General features: G+C 45.1%; 1 protein-coding gene across 1 annotated transcript; it reads right to left on the bottom strand.

The window, feature by feature from the left end:
• Positions 1 to 394: 394 nt before the first annotated feature.
• hsd17b10 (hydroxysteroid (17-beta) dehydrogenase 10) lies at positions 395 to 18,831 on the bottom strand. Its single transcript, XM_036947861.1, has 7 exons — positions 18,677 to 18,831; positions 15,945 to 16,109; positions 14,646 to 14,810; positions 10,205 to 10,333; positions 5,356 to 5,464; positions 2,544 to 2,584; positions 395 to 875 (listed from the first exon to the last, which is right to left on the bottom strand). The coding sequence occupies exons 1-7, from the start codon at positions 18,698 to 18,700 to the stop codon at positions 726 to 728; spliced, it is 783 nt and encodes a 260-aa protein (XP_036803756.1). The 5' UTR covers positions 18,701 to 18,831; the 3' UTR covers positions 395 to 725.
• Between the last annotated feature and the right edge of the window lie 1,051 nt (positions 18,832 to 19,882).

The raw sequence follows: 19,882 nt of genomic DNA, 5'->3' as shown, positions 1-19,882 counted from the left end.
ACTCAATTCAGTTTTCATCCAGGGACCAACATCTTCCCATTGATTTCTCAACTCATGACCTAAAATGTTAATGACCCTGACAGAAGCCCTGTTTATACCTGGTTCTAACATGCATATTTTGTCCCGATCTTGTCTGTTTGCACTTAGATCAGATAACAATGCATCAGAAAGTGTAGCTATATAAAAATAATGATGCTCAAATTAAACATTACACTAAATAATAATTATCCTAATGGAGGTGTAGATTACATATGTCATCCTAATGGAGAAGTAGATCCATCGCCCTAATGTGCTCTCTACAACATTCTATTGGTGCAGTGGCATCATTTCAGCTGAACCTGTTGGAAAAACTTACCATGTTCGTATTGTTGAGGAGAAAGTGTGATAGACAGCAGAGGATGAGGTTTTTTATTAGTTACAAAACCACAGAGAGCATAGCGGAGTACTGCAGTGCTGTGGATATGAACAACAGAAACAAACATTCATTTGAGCTACAGTAGGGGTACATGTGTTACAGTTTCACATTCCATTTCGTGTCCAAATGTCCCGTGTGGCTCAGTGGGTGGAGCAAGGCACTGGCAACGCCAGGGTTGTGGGCTCGATTCCCACGGGGGACCAGTACCAATGAAAATGTATGCACTCACTAAGTGGCTCTGGATAAGAGCGTCTGCTAAATGACTGAAATGTCACTGTACTCCCCACTATACCCTCCCCCTCCCCCCCCATCAGGGCTGCATGCGGATGGCTCCGTCCAGCCTGATGACCTCTCCGTTGATCATGGGGTTCTCAGCCAGTGATGTCACCAGGTGTGCAAACTCTGCAGGGTCTCCCAGGCGGGACGGGAAGGGCACCTGACGGGCCAGGAACGACTGCACCTGGGGAGGGAGAGAGAGAGGTGTGGGGGGGGTTAGTATAGAGAGAGAGGTGTGGGGGGGTTAGTATAGAGAGGTGTGGGGGGGTTAGTATAGAGAGAGGTGGGGGGGTGTAGTATAGAGAGAGGTGTGGGGGGTTATTATAGAGAGGTGTGGGGGGGTTAATATAGAAAGAGAGGTGGGGGGGGTAGTATAGAGGTGTGGGGGGGGTAGTATAGAGAGGTGTGGGGGGGGTTATTATAAAGAGGTGTGGGGGGTTATTATAGAGAGGTGTGGGGGGGTTATTATAGAAAGAGGTGGGGGGGTAGTATAGAGAGAGGTGTGGGGGGGTTATTATAGAAAGAGGTGGGGGGTAGTATAGCGAGAGAGGTGTATATAGAGAGGTGGGGGGTTAGTATAGAGAGAGGTGGGGGGTTATTATAGAGAGAGGTGTATATAGAGAGAGGTGGGGGGTTAGAATAGAGAGAGGTATGGGGGGGTTAGTATAGAGAGAGAGGTGGGGGGGGTTAGTATAGAGAGAGAGGTGGGGGGGTTAGTATAGAGAGAGGTATGGGGGGGTTAGTATAGAGAGAGAGGTGGGGGGGTTAGTATAGAGAGAGAGGTGGGGGGGTTAGAATAGAGAGAGGTGTGGGGGGGTAGTATAGAGAGAGGTGTGGGGGGTTATTATAGAGAGGTGTGGGGGGGTTAATATAGAAAGAGAGGTGGGGGGTAGTATAGAGAGAGGTGTGGGGGGGGGTATTATAGAGAGGTGTGGGGGGTTATTATAGAGAGGTGTGGGGGGGTTATTATAGAGAGAGGTGTGGGGGGGGTTATTATAGAGAGAGGTGGGGGGGTAGTATAGCGAGAGAGGTGTATATAGAGAGGTGGGGGGTTATTATAGAGAGAGGGGTGGGGGGGTAGTATAGCAAGAGAGGTGTATATAGAGAGGTGGGGGGTTAGTATAGAGAGAGGTATGGGGGGGTCAGTATAGAGAGAGAGGTGGGGGGGTTAGTATAGAGAGAGGTATGGGGGGGTTAGTATAGAGAGAGAGGTGGGGGGGTTAGTATAGAGAGAGGTGTGGGGGGGTAGTAGAGAGAGAGGTGTGGGGGGGGTTAGTATAGAGAGAGGTGGGGGGGTTAGTATAGAGAGAGAGGTGGGGGGGGTTAGTATAGAGAGAGAGGTGGGGGGGGGTTAGTATAGAGAGAGAGGTGGGGGGGGCTAGTATAGAGAGAGAGGTGGGGGGGGTTAGTATAGAGAGAGGTGGGGGGAGTTAGTATAGAGAGAGGTGGGGGGTTAGTATAGAGAGAGGTGGGGGGGTAGTATAGAGAGAGGTGGGGGGGTTAGTATAGAGAGGAGTGGGGGGGTTAGTATAGAGAGAGGTGTGGGGGGGGTAGTATAGAGAGAGGTGTGGGGGGGGTTATTATAGAGAGGGGGGGGTGTGGGGTTAGTATAGAGAGAGAGAGGTGTGGGGGGGTTATTATAGCGACAGAGGTGTATATAGAGAGAGAGGTGGGGGGGTTAGTATAGAGAGGTGGGGGGGTTAGTATAGAGAGAGAGGTGGGGGGTTAGTATAGAGAGATAGGTGGGGGGTTAGTATAGAGAGAGAGGTGGGGGGTTAGTATAGAGAGAGAGGTGGGGGGGTAGTATAGCGAGAGAGGTGTATATAGAGAGAGAGGTGGGGGGTTAGTATACCTTCTCAGGTAGACCTGCCAGGAGAGGAGTAGCAAACAGACCTGGGGAAGGAAGGAGGGCTCATGTTAATGTCTCACTGATTAAATACTAATAAAGCTTGTTTCAAGTTCATAAATATGTGACAATTACCATCTGCTGAATACGTGCCCAATACCGGACCAATTACCATCTGCTGAATACGTGCCCAATACCTGACCAATGCCATCTGCTGAATACGTGCCCAATACCGGACCAATTACCATCTGCTGAATACGTGCCCAATACCTGACCAATGCCATCTGCTGAATACGTGCCCAATACCGGACAAATTACCATCTGCTGAATACGTGCCCAATACCGGACCAATTACCATCTGCTGAATACGTGCCCAATACCGGACCAATTACCATCTGCTGAATACGTGCCCAATACCGGACCAATTACCATCTGCTGAATACGCGACCAATACCATCTGCTGAATACGCGACCAATAGCATCTGCTGAATACGCGACCAATAGCATCTGCTGAATACGCGACCAATACCTTCTGCTGAATACGTGACCAATACCACCCGCTGAATGCGTACACGCGACCAATACCATCTGCTGAATACGCAACCAATGCCATCTGCTGAATACGCAACCAATGCCATCTGCTGAATACGCGACCAATAGCATCTGATGAATACGTGACCAATACCATCTGCTGAATACGTACATGTGACCAACACCATCTGCTGAATGCGTACACGCGACCAATAGCATCTGCTGAATACGTATACGCAACCAATAGTATCTGCTGAATACGCGACCAATAGCATCTGCTGAATACGCGACCAATAGCATCTGCTGAATACGCAACCAATAGCATCTGCTGAATATGCGACCAATAGCATCTGCTGAATACGCGACCAATAGCATCTGCTGAATACGTATACGCAACCAATAGTATCTGCTGAATACGCGACCAATAGCATCTGCTGAATGCGTACACGCAACCAATGCCATCTGCTGAATGCGTATACGCGACCAATAGCATCTGCTGAATACGCAACCAATAGCATCTGCTGAATACGCGACCAATAGCATCTGATGAATACGCGACCAATAGCATCTGCTGAATACGCGACCAATAGCATCTGCTGAATACGCGACCAATAGCATCTGATGAATACGCGACCAATAGCATCTGCTGAATACGCAACCAATAGCATCTGCTGAATACGCGACCAATAGCATCTGATGAATACGCGACCAATAGCATCTGCTGAATACGCGACCAATAGCATCTGCTGAATACGCGACCAATAGCATCTGCTGAATACGCGACCAATAGCATCTGCTGAATACGCAACCAATAGCATCTGATGAATACGCGACCAATAGCATCTGCTGAATACGCGACCAATAGCATCTGATGAATACGCGACCAATACCATCTGATGAATACGTGACCAATAGCATCTGATGAATACGCGACCAATAGCATCTGATGAATACGCGACCAATACCATCTGCTGAATACGTATGTGACCAATACCATCTGCTCAATACGTATGTGACCAATACCATCTGCTCAATACCATCTGATCAATACGCATGTAACCAATACCATCTGATCAATACGTGACCAATACCATCTGCTCAATACCATCTGATCAATACGCATGTAACCAATACCATCTGCTCAATACGTATGTGACCAATACCATCTGCTCAATACCATCTGATCAATACGCATGTAACCAATACCATCTGATCAATACGTGACCAATACCATCTGCTCAATACCATCTGATCAATACGCATGTAACCAATACCATCTGATCAATACGTGACCAATACCATCTGCTCAATACCATCTGATCAATACGCATGTAACCAATACCATCTGATCAATACGTATGTGACCAATACCATCTGCTCAATACCATCTGATCAATACGCATGTAACCAATACCATCTGCTGAATACGTATGTGACCAATACCATCTGATCAATACGTATGTGACCAATACCATCTGATCAATACGTATGTGACCAATACCATCTGCTCAATACCATCTGATCAATACACATGTAACCAATACCATCTGATCAATACGTATGTGACCAATACCATCTGATCAATACGCATGTAACCAATACCATCTGATCAATACATATGTGACCAATACCATCTGATCAATACGTATGTGACCAATACCATCTGCTCAATACCATCTGATCAATACGCATGTAACCAATACCATCTGATCAATACGTATGTGGCCAATACCATCTGATCAATACGCATGTGACCAATACCATCTGCTCAATACGTATGTGACCAATACCATCTGCTCAATACCATCTGATCAATACGCATGTAACCAATACCATCTGCTGAATACGTATGTGACCAATACCATCTGATCAATACGCATGTGACCAATACCATCTGATCAATACGCATGTGACCAATACCATCTGATCAATACGTGACCAATACCATCTGCTCAATACGTATGTGACCAATACCATCTGATCAATACGTATGTGACCAATATCATCTGATCAATACGTATGTGACCAATAACATCTGATCAATACGTGACCAATACCATCTGATCAATACGTGACCAATACCATCTGCTCAATACGTATGTGACCAATACCATCTGATCAATACGTGACCAATACCATCTGATCAATACGTGATCAATACGTGACCAATACCATCTGATCAATACGTATGTGACCAATACCATCTGATCAATACGTATGTGACCAATATCATGTGACCAATACCAAATTGAATTGATTTATATACAGTGTGTGTCTGTATACTGACCGGGTGCTATAGTAACCACTCTGATGCCCATGGGTGCCAGGTCTCTAGCGATGGGTAGAGTCATTCCTACGATACCTCCTTTAGATGCAGAGTACGCTGCCTGGCCCACCTAGAGAGACAGAGAGAGAGAGACAGAGAGAAACAGAGAGAGACCGAGACAGAGAGACAGACAGAGAGAGAGAGAGACAGAGACAGAGGAGAGACAGAGAGAGATGGGTAGAGTCATTCCTATGATACCTCCTTCAGACAGAGAGAGAGAGAGAGAGAGAGTACGCTGCCTGGCCCACCTAGAGAGAGAGAGAGAGCGACAGAGAGAGAGATGGGTAGGGTCATTCCTACGATACCTCCTTCAGACAGAGAGAGAGACAGAGTACACTGCCTGGCCCACCTAGAGAGACAGAGAGATGGGTAGAGTCATTCCTACGATACCTCCTTCAGACAGAGAGTACGCTGCCTGGCCCACCCAGAGAGAGAGAGGGAAGCTTTCATCAAATCAGATTTTATTTGTCAAGTGCTCCGAACACAACCTTACAGTGAAATGCTCCCTTAACACTTATTTTTCTTAAAACTGCATTGTTGGTTAAGTATAATATATATTTTTTAAAGTTAACATAATTAAAGAGCAGCAGTAAAACAACAATAGTGAGGCTATATACAGGTTTTTACAGTACAGAGTCAATGTGGAGACTACAGTGCCTTGCGAAAGTATTCGGCCCCCTTGAACTTTGCGACCTTTTGCCCCATTTCAGGCTTCAAACATAAAGATATAAAACTGTATTTTTTTGTGAAGAATCAACAACAAGTGGGACACAATCATGAAGTGGAACGACATTTATTGGATATTTCAAACTTTTTTAACAAATCAAAAACTGATAAATTGGGCGTGCAGAATTATTCAGCCCCCTTAAGTTAATACTTTGTAGCGTCACCTTTTGCTGCGATTACAGCTGTAAGTCGCTTGGGGTATGTCTCTATCAGTTTTGCACATCGAGAGACTGACATTTTTTCCCATTCCTCCTTGCAAAACAGCTCGAGCTCAGTGAGGTTGGATGGAGAGCATTTGTGAACAGCAGTTTTCAGTTCTTTCCACAGATTCTCGATTGGATTCAGGTCTGGACTTTGACTTGGCCATTCTAACACCTGGATATGTTTATTTTTGAACCATTCCATTGTAGATTTTGCTTTATGTTTTGGATCATTGTCTTGTTGGAAGACAAATCTCCGTCCCAGTCTCAGGTCTTTTGCAGACTCCATCAGGTTTTCTTCCAGAATGGTCCTGTATTTGGCTCCATCCATCTTCCCATCAATTTTAACCATCTTACCTGTCCCTGCTGAAGAAAAGCAGGCCCAAACCATGATGCTGCCACCACCATGTTTGACAGTGGGGATGGTGTGTTCAGGGTGATGAGCTGTGTTGCTTTTACGCCAAGCATAACGTTTTGCATTGTTGCCAAAAAGTTCAATTTTGGTTTCATCTGACCAGAGCACCTTCTTCCACATGTTTGGTGTGTCTCCCAGGTGGCTTGTGGCAAACTTTAAACAACACTTTTTATGGATATCTTTAAGAAATGGCTTTCTTCTTGCCACTCTTCCATAAAGGCCAGATTTGTGCAATATACGACTGATTGTTGTCCTATGGACAGAGTCTCCCACCTCAGCTGTAGATCTCTGCAGTTCATCCAGAGTGATCATGGGCCTCTTGGCTGCATCTCTGATCAGTCTTCTCCTTGTATGAGCTGAAAGTTTAGAGGGACGGCCAGGTCTTGGTAGATTTGCAGTGGTCTGATACTCCTTCCATTTCAATATTATCGCTTGCACAGTGCTCCTTGGGATGTTTAAAGCTTGGGAAATCTTTTTGTATCCAAATCCGGCTTTAAACTTCTTCACAACCGTATCTCGGACCTGCCTGGTGTGTTCCTTGTTCTTCATGATGCTCTCTGCGCTTTTGACGGACCTCTGAGACTATCACAGTGCAGGTGCATTTATACGGAGACTTGATTACACACAGGTGGATTGTATTTATCATCATTAGTCATTTAGGTCAACATTGGATCATTCAGAGATCCTCACTGAACTTCTGGAGAGAGTTTGCTGCACTGAAAGTAAAGGGGCTGAATAATTTTGCACGCCCAATTTTTCAGTTTTTGATTTGTTAAAAAAGTTTGAAATATCCAATAAATGTCGTTCCACTTCATGATTGTGTCCCACTTGTTGTTGATTCTTCACAAAAAAATACAGTTTTATATCTTTATGTTTGAAGCCTGAAATGTGGCAAAAGGTCGCAAAGTTCAAGGGGGCAGAATACTTTCGCAAGGCACTGTATATACAGGGGGTACTGGTACAGAGTCAATGTGGAAGCTATATACAGGGGGTACCGGTACAGAGTCAATGTGGAGGCTATATACAGGGTTTTACGGTACAGAGTCAATGTGGAGACTATATACAGGGGGTACTGGTACAGAGTCAATGTGGAGGCTATATACAGGGGGTACCGGTACAGAGTCAATGTGAAGGCTATATACAGGGGGTACCGGTACAGAGTCAATGTGTGGGGTCACCGGTTAGTCGAGGTAATATGAACATGTAGGTAGAGTTATCAAAGTGACTATGCATAGATAATAACAGCAGCGGGCGTAAAGGGGGGGGGGGGGGGGCAATGCAAATAGTCTGGGTAGCCATTTGATTAGACATTCAGGAGTCTTATGGCTTGGGGGTAGAATCTGTTTAGAAGCCTCTTGGACCTAGACTTGGTGCTCTTGGTACCGCTTGCCGTGCAGTAACAGAGAGAACAGTTTATGACTAGGGTGGCTGGAGTCTGACACACCGGAGTCTGACAAATTTTAGGGCCTTCCTCTGACACCGCCTGGTATAGAGGTTCTGGATGGCAGGAAGCTTGGCCCCAGTGTACTGGGCCGTACGCACTACACTCTGTAGTGCCTTGTGGTCGGAAGCCGAGCAGTTGCCACATACCAGGCAGTGCTGCAACAAGTCAGGATGCTCTCGATGGTGCAGCTGCAGAACTTTTTGAGGATCTGAGTACCAATGCCAAATCTAGTCAGTCTCCTGAGGGGGTATAGGCTTTGTCGTGCCCTCTTCATGACTGTCTTGGTGTGTTTGGACCATGACGGTTTGTTGGTGACGTGGACATCGAGGAACTTGAAGCTCTCAACCTGCTCCACTACAGCCCCGTCGATGAGAATGGGGGCATGCTCGGTCCTCTATTTTCTGTGGTCCATTGTCTTGATCACGTTAAGGGAGAGGTTGATATCCTGGCACCACACGGCCATGTCTCTGACCTCCTCCCTATAGGCTGTCTCGTCGTTGGGGTATTGTGTCACTGTTGGTGATCAGGCCTACCACTGTTGTGTCGTCAGCAAACTTAATGATGGTGTTGGAGTCGTGCCTGGCCACACAGTCGTGGGTGAACAGGGAGTACAGGATGGGACTAAGCACGCACCCTGAGGGGCCCCCATGTTGAGGATCAGCATGGAGGATGTGTTGTTACTTACCCTTACCACCTGGGGGCGACCCATCAGGAAGTCCAGGATCCAGTTGCAGAGAGAGGTGTTTAGTCCCAGGGTCCTTAGCTTGGTGATGAGCTTTGAGGGCACTATGGTGTTAAACACTGAGCTGTAGTCAATGAACAGCATTCTCACATAGGTGTTCCTTTTGTCCAGGTCTGAAAGGGCAGTGTGGAGTGCAATAGAGATGGCATCATCTGAGGATCTGTTGGTGCAGTATGCAAATTGGTGTGGGTCTAGGGATTCTGGGATGATGGTGTTGATGTGAGCCATGACCAGCCTTTCAAATCATTTCATGACTACAAACGTGAGTGCTACATGTCGGTAATCATTTAGGCAGGTTACCTTGGTGTTCTTGGGCACAGGGACTATGTTGGTATTTCAGGCTCGGACAGGGAGAGGTTGAAAATGTCAGTGAAGACACTTGCCAGTTGTTCATCACATGGTCGCAGTGCAGGTTATGGTAATCCGTCTGGCCCTGCGGCCTTCTGAATGTTGACATGTTTAAAGGTCTTACATCGCCTGTGGAGAACATGATCACACAGTCGTCTGGAACAGCTGGTGCTCTCATGCATGTTTCAGTGTTACTTGCCTCGAAGCGAGCATAGAAGTTATTTAGCTCGTCTGGTAGACTCGTGTTACTGGGCAGCTCTCGGCTATGCTTCCCTTTGTAGTCTGTAATAGTTTGCAAGCCCTGCCACATCCGACGAGTGTCGGAGCCAGTGAAGTATGATTCAATCTTAGTGTCAGTGATTGTTAGCAGGCTCATGTTGTACTGTACCGTCATAGGCCACCGTGGCTACCTGTCCGTCATAGGCCACCGTGGCTACCTGTCCGTCATAGGCCACCGTGGCTACCTGTCCGTCATAGGCCACAAGTGTGTGTGTACCTGTCCGTCATAGGTCACAAGTGTGTGTGGGTGTACCTGTCCGTCATAGGCCACAGGTGTGTGTGGGTGTACCTGTCCGTCATAGGCCACAGGTGTGTGTGTGTGTACCTGTCCGTCATAGGCCACAGGTGTGTGTGTGTGTACCTGTCCGTCATAGGCCACAGGTGTGTGTGTGTACCTGTCCGTCATAGGTCACAGGTGTGTGTGTACCTGTCCGTCATAGGTCACAGGTGTGTGTGTACCTGTCCGTCACAGGTGTGTGTGTACCTGTCCGTCATAGGTCACAGGTGTGTGTGTGTGTACCTGTCCATCATAGGTCACAGGTGTGTGTGTGTACCTGTCCATCATAGGTCACAGGTGTGTGTGTGTACCTGTCCATCATAGGTCACAGGTGTGTGTGTGTACCTGTCCATCATAGGTCACAGGTGTGTGTGTGTACCTGTCCATCATAGGCCGCTACACTTGCTGTGTTGATGATACAGCCTCTGTGTCCGTCTGCGTCTGGTTCGTTCTTCCCCATCTCACCAACAGCCAATCGGATCACATTAAACGTCCCCGCGATGTTCACCTACACACACAAAGTTTTAAAGTATGTGAAATTTCAAAAATGGGTATGCTTTTAAAATCTCTAACGCTTTGTTCACACTGTAGGACATAATGCTCACTCCAGGTGTGTGCACTGGCCAATCAGTGAGCTTTACATCCAGACAGATTGAATAGCTGGACTAGGAGTTGTTCCTGGATCTGGCCCCTCTCTAAAGCCCTGTTCACACTGCAGGCCTTAAAGCTCAAATCAGTTTGTTTTTTAAATTCGTTTTGGAATACTGACTGCCCAAACAACAAGTTACAACTGTAAAATGTATATAGGTTCAAACATTTTGTGAAATAGCAGTTACAAATAGAAATCAAATTGGATGGACATCAGAAATAGAGGAAGGACATAAAAACAAACAAAATATAACTATTGTAAAATAGACTGTGTCTGTAAAATGTGTATAGTATGTATAAACTGAAGGTAGAAGCCTAAGTGTTTATTAGTTTACTCCAATTGGGGGAAGGGTGGTCGGGCTTGGGGGAATAATAAAGGTATATTCTTTAAAAAAGTATATCTATATAGGTATGTGTATGTATACAGTGGGGCAAAAAAAGTATTTAGTCAGCCACCAATTGTGCAAGTTCTCCCACTTAAAAAGATGAGGCCTGTAATTTTCATCATAGGAACACATCAAATATGACAGACAAAATGAAAAAAAAAATCCAGAAAATCACAATGTAGGATTTTTTATGAATTTATTTGCAAATTATGGTGGAAAATAAGTATTTGGTCAATAACAAAAATGTATCTCAATACTTTGTTATATACCCTTTGTTGGCAATGACAGAGGTCAAACGTTTTCTATAAGTCTTCACAAGGTTTTCACACACTGTTGCTGGTATTTTGGCCCATTCCTCCATGCAGATCTCCTCTAGAGCAGTGATGTTTTGGGGCTGTTGCTGGGCAACACAGACTTTCAACTCCCTCCAAAGATTTTCTATGGGGTTGAGATCTGGAGACTGGCTAGGCCACTCCATGACCTTGAAATGCTTCTTACGAAGCCACTCCTTCGTTGCCCGGGCGGTGTGTTTGGGATCATTGTCATGCTGAAAGAACCAGCCACGTTTGATCTTCAATGCCCTTGCTGATGGAAGGAGGTTTTCACTCAAAATCTCACGATACATGGCCCCATTCATTCTTTCCTTTACACGGATCAGTCGTCCTGGTCCCTTTGCAGAAAAACAGCCCCAAAGCATGATGTTTCCACCCCCATGCTTCACATTAGGTATGGTGTTCTTCTTTGGATGCAACTAAAAGCATTCTTTGTCCTCCAAACACGACGAGTTGAGTTTTTTCCAAAAAGTTATATTTTGGTTTCATCTGACCATATGACATTCTCCCAATCTTCTTCTGGATCATCCAAATGCTCTCTAGCAAACTTCAGACGGGCCTGGACATGTACTGGCTTAAGCAGGGGGACACGTCTGGCACTGCAGGATTTGAGTCCCTGGCGGCGTAGTGTGTTACTGATGGTAGGCTTTGTTACTTTGGTCCCAGCTCTCTGCAGGTCATTCACTAGGTCCCCCCGTGTGGTTCTGGGATTTTTGCTCACTGTTCTTGTGATCATTTTGACCCCACGGGGTGAGATCTTGCGTGGAGCCCCAGATCGAGGGAGATTATCAGTGGTCTTGTATGTCTTCCATTTCCTAATAATTGCTCCCACAGTTGATTTCTTCAAACCAAGCTGCTTACCTATTGCAGATTCAGTCTTCCCAGCCTGGTGCAGGTCTACAATTTTGTTTCTGGTGTCCTTTGACAGCTCTTTGATCTTGGCCATAGTGGAGTTTGGAGTGTGACTGTTTGAGGTTGTGGACAGGTGTCTTTTATACTGATAACAAGTACAAACAGGTGCCATTAATACAGGTAACGAGTGGAGGACAGAGGAGCCTCGTAAAGAAGAAGTTACAGTTCTGTGAGAGCCAGAAATCTTGCTTGTTTGTAGGTGACCAAATACTTATTTTCCACTATAATTTGCAATAAATTAATAAAAAATCCTACAATGTGATTTTCTGGATTTTTTTCCCTAATTTTGTCTGTCATAGTTGAAGTGTACCTATGATGAAAATCTCATCTTTTTAAGTGGAAGAAGTTGCACAATTGGTGGCTGACTAAATACTTTTTTGACCCACTGTATATGTTTATTTTTTTTTATTTCACCTTTATTTAACCAGGTAGGCAAGTTGAGAACAAGTTCTCATTTACAATTGCGACCTGGCCAAGATAAAGCAAAGCAGTTCGACACATACAACGACACAGAGTTACACATGGAGTAAAACAAACATACAGTCAATAATACAGTATAAACAAGTCTATATACGATGTGAGCAAATGAGGTGAGATAAGGGAGGTAAAGGCAAAAAAAGGCCATGGTGGCAAAGTAAATACAATATAGCAAGTAAAACACTGGAATAGTAGATTTGCAGTGGAAGAATGTGCAAAGTAGAAATAAAAATAATGGGGTGCAAAGGAGCAAAAATAAATTAATTAATTAAATACAGTAGGGAAAGAGGTAGTTGTTTGGGCTAAATGATAGGTGGACTATGTACAGGTGCAGTAATCTGTGAGCTGCTCTGACAGTTGGTGCTTAAAGCTAGTGAGGGAGATAAGTGTTTCCAGTTTCAGAGATTTTTGTAGTTCGTTCCAGTCATTGGCAGCAGAGAACTGGAAGGAGAGGCGGCCAAAGAAATAATTGGTTTTGGGGGTGACTAGAGAGATATACCTGCTGGAGCGTGTGCTACAGGTGGGAGATGCTATGGTGACCAGCGAGCTGAGATAAGGGGGAACTTTACCTAGCAGGGTCTTGTAGATGAAATGGAGCCAGTGGATTTGGCGACAAGTATGAAGCGAGGGCCAGCCAACGAGAGCGTACAGGTCGCAATGGTGGGTAGTATATGGGGCTTTGGTGACAAAACGGATTGCACTGTGACTGTGATATGTGTACATGTATATCTATATAGGTATGTGTGTATTTATATGTATGCATGCATATTGATATATATATTTACCCCAAAAATATATGGGGGATTATAAATGATGCAGACAATTACATTGATGGAAGCAACAATCTGCCATATTAAGCTGATCCACCCCTTGGATGAAAAAAACCCAACAAGTTACAAGTGACCAAATCAGATGGTGTGTTTTCAGACAGCAGTCATTAGTTGACATGGTTACGCTAGTTGTCATAGTAATAACAGGTGTGTGAGCAGTGGCGTAGGCTGATTGGTGGTGCTCATATTTCCTGTCACTCAGAAGTTATGTATCAAGATAAGGTGACAATGACTGTCATGGATGCTTCTCAGTTGCTTCGACTGTTCAAAATCAGTGTCAGAACACTTTTAAAGCCTCAAAGGATAAGATGATTAAACTTTCAGTCCTTTTTGGCTAGCCACAGCAGTCAACTAGCTAGCTAGGTAGCTTACTAGTACATTCACTCATTTGTTTGTAAACAATTAACAAGCTAGTTAGCTAGCACATCCTCCTGTCAAACTGTCAGAGTAGCTAGCAAACAACAATTAACAAGCTAGTTAGCTAGCACATCCTCCTGTCAAACTGTCAACAGAGTAGCTAGCAAACAACAATTAACAAGCTAGTTAACTAGCACACCCTCCTGTCAAACTGTCAACAGAGTAGCTAGCATACAACAATTACCAAGCTAGTTAACTAGCACACCCTCCTGTCAAACTGTCAACAGAGTAGCTAGCATACAACAATTACCAAGCTATTAACTAGCACACCCTCCTGTCAAACTGTCAACAGAGTAGCTAGCATACAACAATTACCAAGCTAGTTAACTAGCACACCCTCCTGTTAAACTGTCAACAGAGTAGCTAGCATACAACAAAATATGCAAAATAGTCTAAAAACCACTTGAGGGCAAATAAATCAGATTTAACAGTTCAGACAAGTTGTATGGCCAGGAATCAGATTTGGCTTGAAATATCTGATTCCATGTGCTTTTGGGCTGGTCAGACTGCAGGAAAAATAACAGATTAGAATCAGATGTGGGGAAAAAATTGTGATTTGAGTCACTTCAAAAATTTCCTGTGCCTAAAACTCACAGCTCCGCCTAAAATAGCACACAGAGGAAGTCCCTGCAGCAATGTTCCAACATCTAGTGGAAAGCCTTCCCAGAAGAGTGGAGGCTGTTATAGCAGCCAACTCCATATTAATGCTCATGATTCTGGAATGAGATGTTTAACGAGCAGGTGTCTACATACTGTTGGTAATGTAGAGTATACTACAGTCTGACAGTAGGTTCAGTAAGCAGTAGACAATGTCTTACAGTGATAACTCTAGTGAAGTCTTCTAGACTGTGGGGAACATCCTTTTTGAAGTTATAAGTCTTGACGGCAACGGCGATGCCAGCACAGTTCACCGCCAGGTCCAGCTTCCCAAACCGCTGCCGGGCCAGCTCCACCGCAGAACGCACATCTGCCTCCGACGTTACCTAGACAACCAGGACACAAAGGGGCAGGGTTTAGATGTTTCCCAAACTGGCCTGAGCAAAGTACTCCTGAAAGAGGAGTAGGGGTCACAGAGTACGGTGCAGGGGTCAGCCTCAATGTAGTGTTCAATGAAGACCTAAAATGCATGAGTGTTTTTACATGAGTAAGGGCTTGACATGAATGAATGTGTTTAACTTGATCTGTAGCACCATGGGCCAAATAGGTGACTGTAGATTGTATTGTGTTGAAATAGGTGACTGTAGATTGTATTGTGTTGAAATAGGTGACTGTAGATTGTATTGTGTTGAAATAGGTGACTGTAGATTGTATTGTGTTGAAATAGGTGACTGTAGATTGTATTGTGTTGAAATAGGTGACTGTAGATTGTATTGTGTTGAAATAGGTGACTGTAGATTGTATTGTGTTGAAATAGGTGACTGTAGATTGTATTGTATGACACAAGAAACCACTTTACAAAATACAATTCATGATTATTACCATACAGAGAATTAGACAATGTAAGCTACCCGTCTGCCTACTCGCTTAATTGCATATTTAAGCCTGTTTCAAAACACAACACCGTACCTTTAATTAAGACATCATATGTTTAGCTGACTGACTTTTCAGAGACAGATTGAAACCTCCACATGTTGTGCTCTTGCAGGAAGCAGTAGGCTAACTTCCCATTACTGACCTTTACTTATCTACAGTATAATTGGGCTAACAACTCGCTAACTAGTAAAGAAAATCAACAAATGTGCACACGAGGGCTACTCCAGCCAATAGAATCCTACTCCTTTGCGCTTTTCCTGAAACAAAATCACAGACTCAATCCTGTAAACTTAGATGTGTTTTGGTTTGTTGCATTGAAAAGAGGCTGGTATAATGTTGTTCCTAGGCCGTCATTGGAAAAAAAGAATTTGTTCTTAACTGACTTGCCTAGTTAAATAAAGGTAAAATTAAAAAAAAAAATTAAAAATTCCGTCACATAAAAAACCCCACATTGATCTATGTAGTGCAAACTAACGGGGTGAACTCCGCTTAGTTGAATCTCCTGCGTCTCGGCGTGGCGTTTCTCCTGGAGGAGGTGTGCAGCTTAGAGGGAATATTGGTTAGGGGTGAAAGGTCAGACTCACGTCAGCGGGGGCAAAGGTGCAGCGTTCTCCGAGGCTGGCTGCCAGGGTGTGTCCGTCTGAAGAGGGAAGGTCCAGAATGACAGCACACGCCCCCTGCTGCACCAACCTCTCCACGGTAGCCCGGCCCAGCCCTGAAGCACCGCCTGTCACCAGGCCAACCATACCCTGGGGGTGACATGGTTTAGGTCAGGGGGAGCGAGAGGCAGGGACACACTAGGGTGTCCAATCAAAAACACATTTTGACCAATGGGTACAATGTTATTTTGGGTAGATAATTCTCAAAGAAAACCAATGGTTAAAACGTCATGTGTAACATAATCTGTTAACAGTTATTGGAGTTTTTACTGTGCCCTTGTAGGATGACCAGCATTACGGTGACTAAATATATTAGAATTGATATCTACATTGATGTGAACAACACTGCTGCTCTCTCATTTAGATATTATAATTGATATCTACATGGATGTGAACAACACCCTAACCAAGACCAGGTGGAGAACTCACATTACACTGGTTTTAAGGTCTCTGCACTGGCTGTCAGTTTTAGAATTAATTTTAAAGTTTATTCTATTGGTTTTAAAATAAATCCAAGTTTGTGCACCTCAGTATATGTTAGACAAACTTTTAAGTTATGTACCCAGTAGGTCCCTCAGGTCCTCTAGCCTTTTAACTATCCCAAAGCCCAGGACCAAGAGGCATGGAGAGACAGCCTTAATTATCCCAAAGCCTGGGACCAAGAGGCATGGAGAGACAGCCTTTTAACTAACCAAAGCCTAGGACCAAGAGGCATGGAGAGACAGCCTTTTAACTATCCCAAAGCCTGGGACCAAGAGGCATGGAGAGACAGCCTTTTAACTAACCAAAGCCTAGGACCAAGAGGCATGGAGAGACAGCCTTTTAACTATCCCAAAGCCTGGGACCAAGAGGCATGGAGAGACAGCCTTTAGTTAGCCTCTCCCCCCCAAGCCATCAGACTGCTGAACAGCTTCTCCCCCCAAGCCATCAGACTGCTGAACAGCTTCTCCCCCAAGCCATCAGACTGCTGAACAGCTTCTCCCCCCAAGCCATCAGACTGCTGAACAGCTTCTCCCCCCAAGCCATCAGACTGCTGAACAGCTTCTCCCCCCAAGCCATCAGACTGCTGAACAGCTTCTCCCCGCAGGCCATCAGACTGCTGAACAGCTTCTCCCCCTAAGCCATCAGACTGCTGAACAGCTTCTCCCCCCAGTGCATCAAACTGCTGAACAGCTTCTCCCCCCTGACACTCCAACACACACATACGATGACGCTACTCTGTTTATAATGTCACTTTGCCCCTACCTACATGTACATATTACCTCCACTACCAACACATCATAATATATGCACAAACTCTTCCGAACTGTTTAAGCTGGGAAGCATGTGGACATTGATAATGTCATGTAGACTAGCCTAACTCCACTGTAGCCTATCTGAGAGCTGTTGGCTAGAGCGCTGGTGGCAAGACCATAAGGTATTGCTTCATGTGATGTATTGTTGTCACTACCTTCTTGCCATTTGTGCTGTTGTCTGAGCCCAATAATGTTTGTACCATGTTTTGTGCTGCTACCGTGTTGTCATGTTGTGTTGCTACTGTGTTGTCATGTTGTGCTGCTACCATGTTTTTGTCATGTTGTGTTATGTTGCTGCCATGTGTTGTCATGTCTTGCTGCCATGTGTTGCCGTCTTAGGTCATGCTGTGTTGCTGTCTTAGGTCATGCTGTGTTGCCGTCTTAGGTCATGCTGTGTTGCCGTCTTAGGTCATGCTGTGTTGCCGTCTTAGGTCATGCTGTGTTGCCGTCTTCGGTCATGCTGTGTTGCCGTCTTAGGTCATGCTGTGTTGCCGTCTTAGGTCATGCTGTGTTGCCGTCTTAGGTCATGCTGTGTTGCCGTCTTAGGTCATGCTGTGTTGCCGTCTTAGGTCATGCTGTGTTGCCGTCCTTGGTCATGCTGTGTTGCCGTCCTTGGTCATGCTGTGTTGCCGTCCTTGGTCATGCTGTGTTGCCGTCCTTGGTCATGCTGTGTTGCCGTCCTTGGTCATGCTGTGTTGCCGTCCTTGGTCATGCTGTGTTGCCGTCCTTGGTCATGCTGTGTTGCCGTCCTTGGTCATGCTGTGTTGCCGTCTTAGGTAGCTTGTCATGATGTGAGTGGCTCACAATTGGCCCAGCGTCGTCCGGGTTTGGCCCGGAGTAGGTCTCATTGTAAATAAGAATTTGTTCTTAACAACTGACTTACCTAGTTAAATAAAGGTTAAATAAATAAATAGCATAATTTAAACGAAAAAGTACACTGTGCGCACTACGTCATCACGCACTGAAGTCCGTTTAAAAAAGCCCATATTTCATTTATGTTGATTCTAGAATATTCGCATGAAAATCTGTCGCCAATTGGATGGAAGCCCGACTGATAGCCTTCCATAACTGGCTCGCTTTGCAGCGCACAACATGCAACCCTAACCTGCACCAAATAACCTTTGTACGGAGTAGGACAGTACGTCAATGTGTCAACTAAGGCGACAGCAATTGAGGGAAGGTGCACACTGGCATTAGCTAGCAACACAAAATAAACTTGACAGTGAGTCCAACTGACAAACTACAGTATCCTCCTCAATTCTAGAGCTAAACCCCCGCTAACATATACCGCCTGATGTGACAGAAATTGAAAACACCAAAGAACCGTAACTAACAAGCTCTCTGCCATAGAAATCTACTAACCTTGATACTTCTAATGTTCGCCATGTCTGCGAGCTCTGCTCAACCGGACGCCGTTACCACCGTGTCGTGAGCAACAATCGTGTATTGGGTGGTTCACCTTCAAAATAAAAGTCACCCTTTGACACTGTACAATAGACTGACTGGAAAGGTGATTTCCCAAAGTCAAACACTTTCCATCATGTCTCGCCAGCAACGCAAAAACTACTGCCGGGTCACGGAATTTCGGCCATATTCTAAATAAAAGTCCCCCACGTAATAATAGAACAATGTCAATAGCCTGTATTTATTAATTATCTATATAAGGGTGTTTTCACACGTGGTCCCTTTCATACAATTCTTGAGAACTATGTGCAGTACACAGAATTTTTTGTAGTGTGAACACTCCAGAGGAACTCAGACCCTCAAAAGAGTCCCTGAAGCAAACCGAACTGAGACCATCTCGAGAGGTTGTCTGGGATCAGTTCGCTTGAATTCCACAGTTGTGATATCACTTTCTGTGTCAACCAGGGAAAATACACTGAACAATAATATAAACTACTTTTGCAGCTACTCTTCCTGGGGTTTATTATGGATCCCCATTAGTTCCTGCCAAGGCAGCAGCTACTCTTCCTGGGGTTTATTATGGATCCCCATTAGTTCCTGCCAAGGCAGCAGCTACTCTTCCTGGGGTTTATTATGGATCCCCATTAGTTCCTGCCAAGGCAGCAGCTACTCTTCCTGGGGTTTATTATGGATCCCCATTAGTTCCTGCCAAGGCAGCAGCTACTCTTCCTGGTGTTTATTATGAATCCCCATTAGTTCCTGCCAAGGCAGCAGCTACTCTTCCTGGGGTTTATTATAGATCCCCATTAGTTCCTGCCAAGGCAGCAACTACTCTTCCTGGGGTTTATTATGGATCCCCATTAGTTCCTGCCAAGGCAGCAGCTACTCTTCCTGGTGTTTATTATGGATCCCCATTAGTTCCTGCCAAGGCAGCAGCTACTCTCCCTGGGGTTTATTATGGATCCCCAGTAGTTCCTGCCAAGGCAGCAGCTACTCTTCCTGGGGTTTATTATGGATCCCCAGTAGTTCCTGTCAAGGCATCAGATACTCTTCCTGGGGTTTATTATGGATCCCCATTAGTTCCTGACAAGGCAGCAGCTACTCTTCCTGGGGTTTATTATAGATCCTCATTAGTTCCTGCCAAGGCAGCAGCTACTCTTCCTG

The sequence above is a fragment of the Oncorhynchus mykiss genome, chromosome 16 (genome assembly GCF_013265735.2).
Source record: "Oncorhynchus mykiss isolate Arlee chromosome 16, USDA_OmykA_1.1, whole genome shotgun sequence".
NCBI lineage: Eukaryota > Metazoa > Chordata > Actinopteri > Salmoniformes > Salmonidae > Oncorhynchus > Oncorhynchus mykiss.
The sequence above is the reverse complement of the archived record's forward strand: the minus strand, read 5'-3'. Positions and strand labels throughout refer to the sequence as shown.

Coding starts and splice junctions, on each gene's coding strand:
- hsd17b10 (XM_036947861.1), bottom strand. CDS start 18,700: ATGGCGAACATTAGAAGTATCAAG. Junction 10,334..14,645: donor ACTTCACTAGAGTTATCACT/GTAAGACATTGT, acceptor TTGTGTGTGTAG/GTGAACATCGCGGGGACGTT. Junction 5,465..10,204: donor TAGCGGCCTATGATGGACAG/GTACACACACAC, acceptor CTGTCTCTCTAG/GTGGGCCAGGCAGCGTACTC.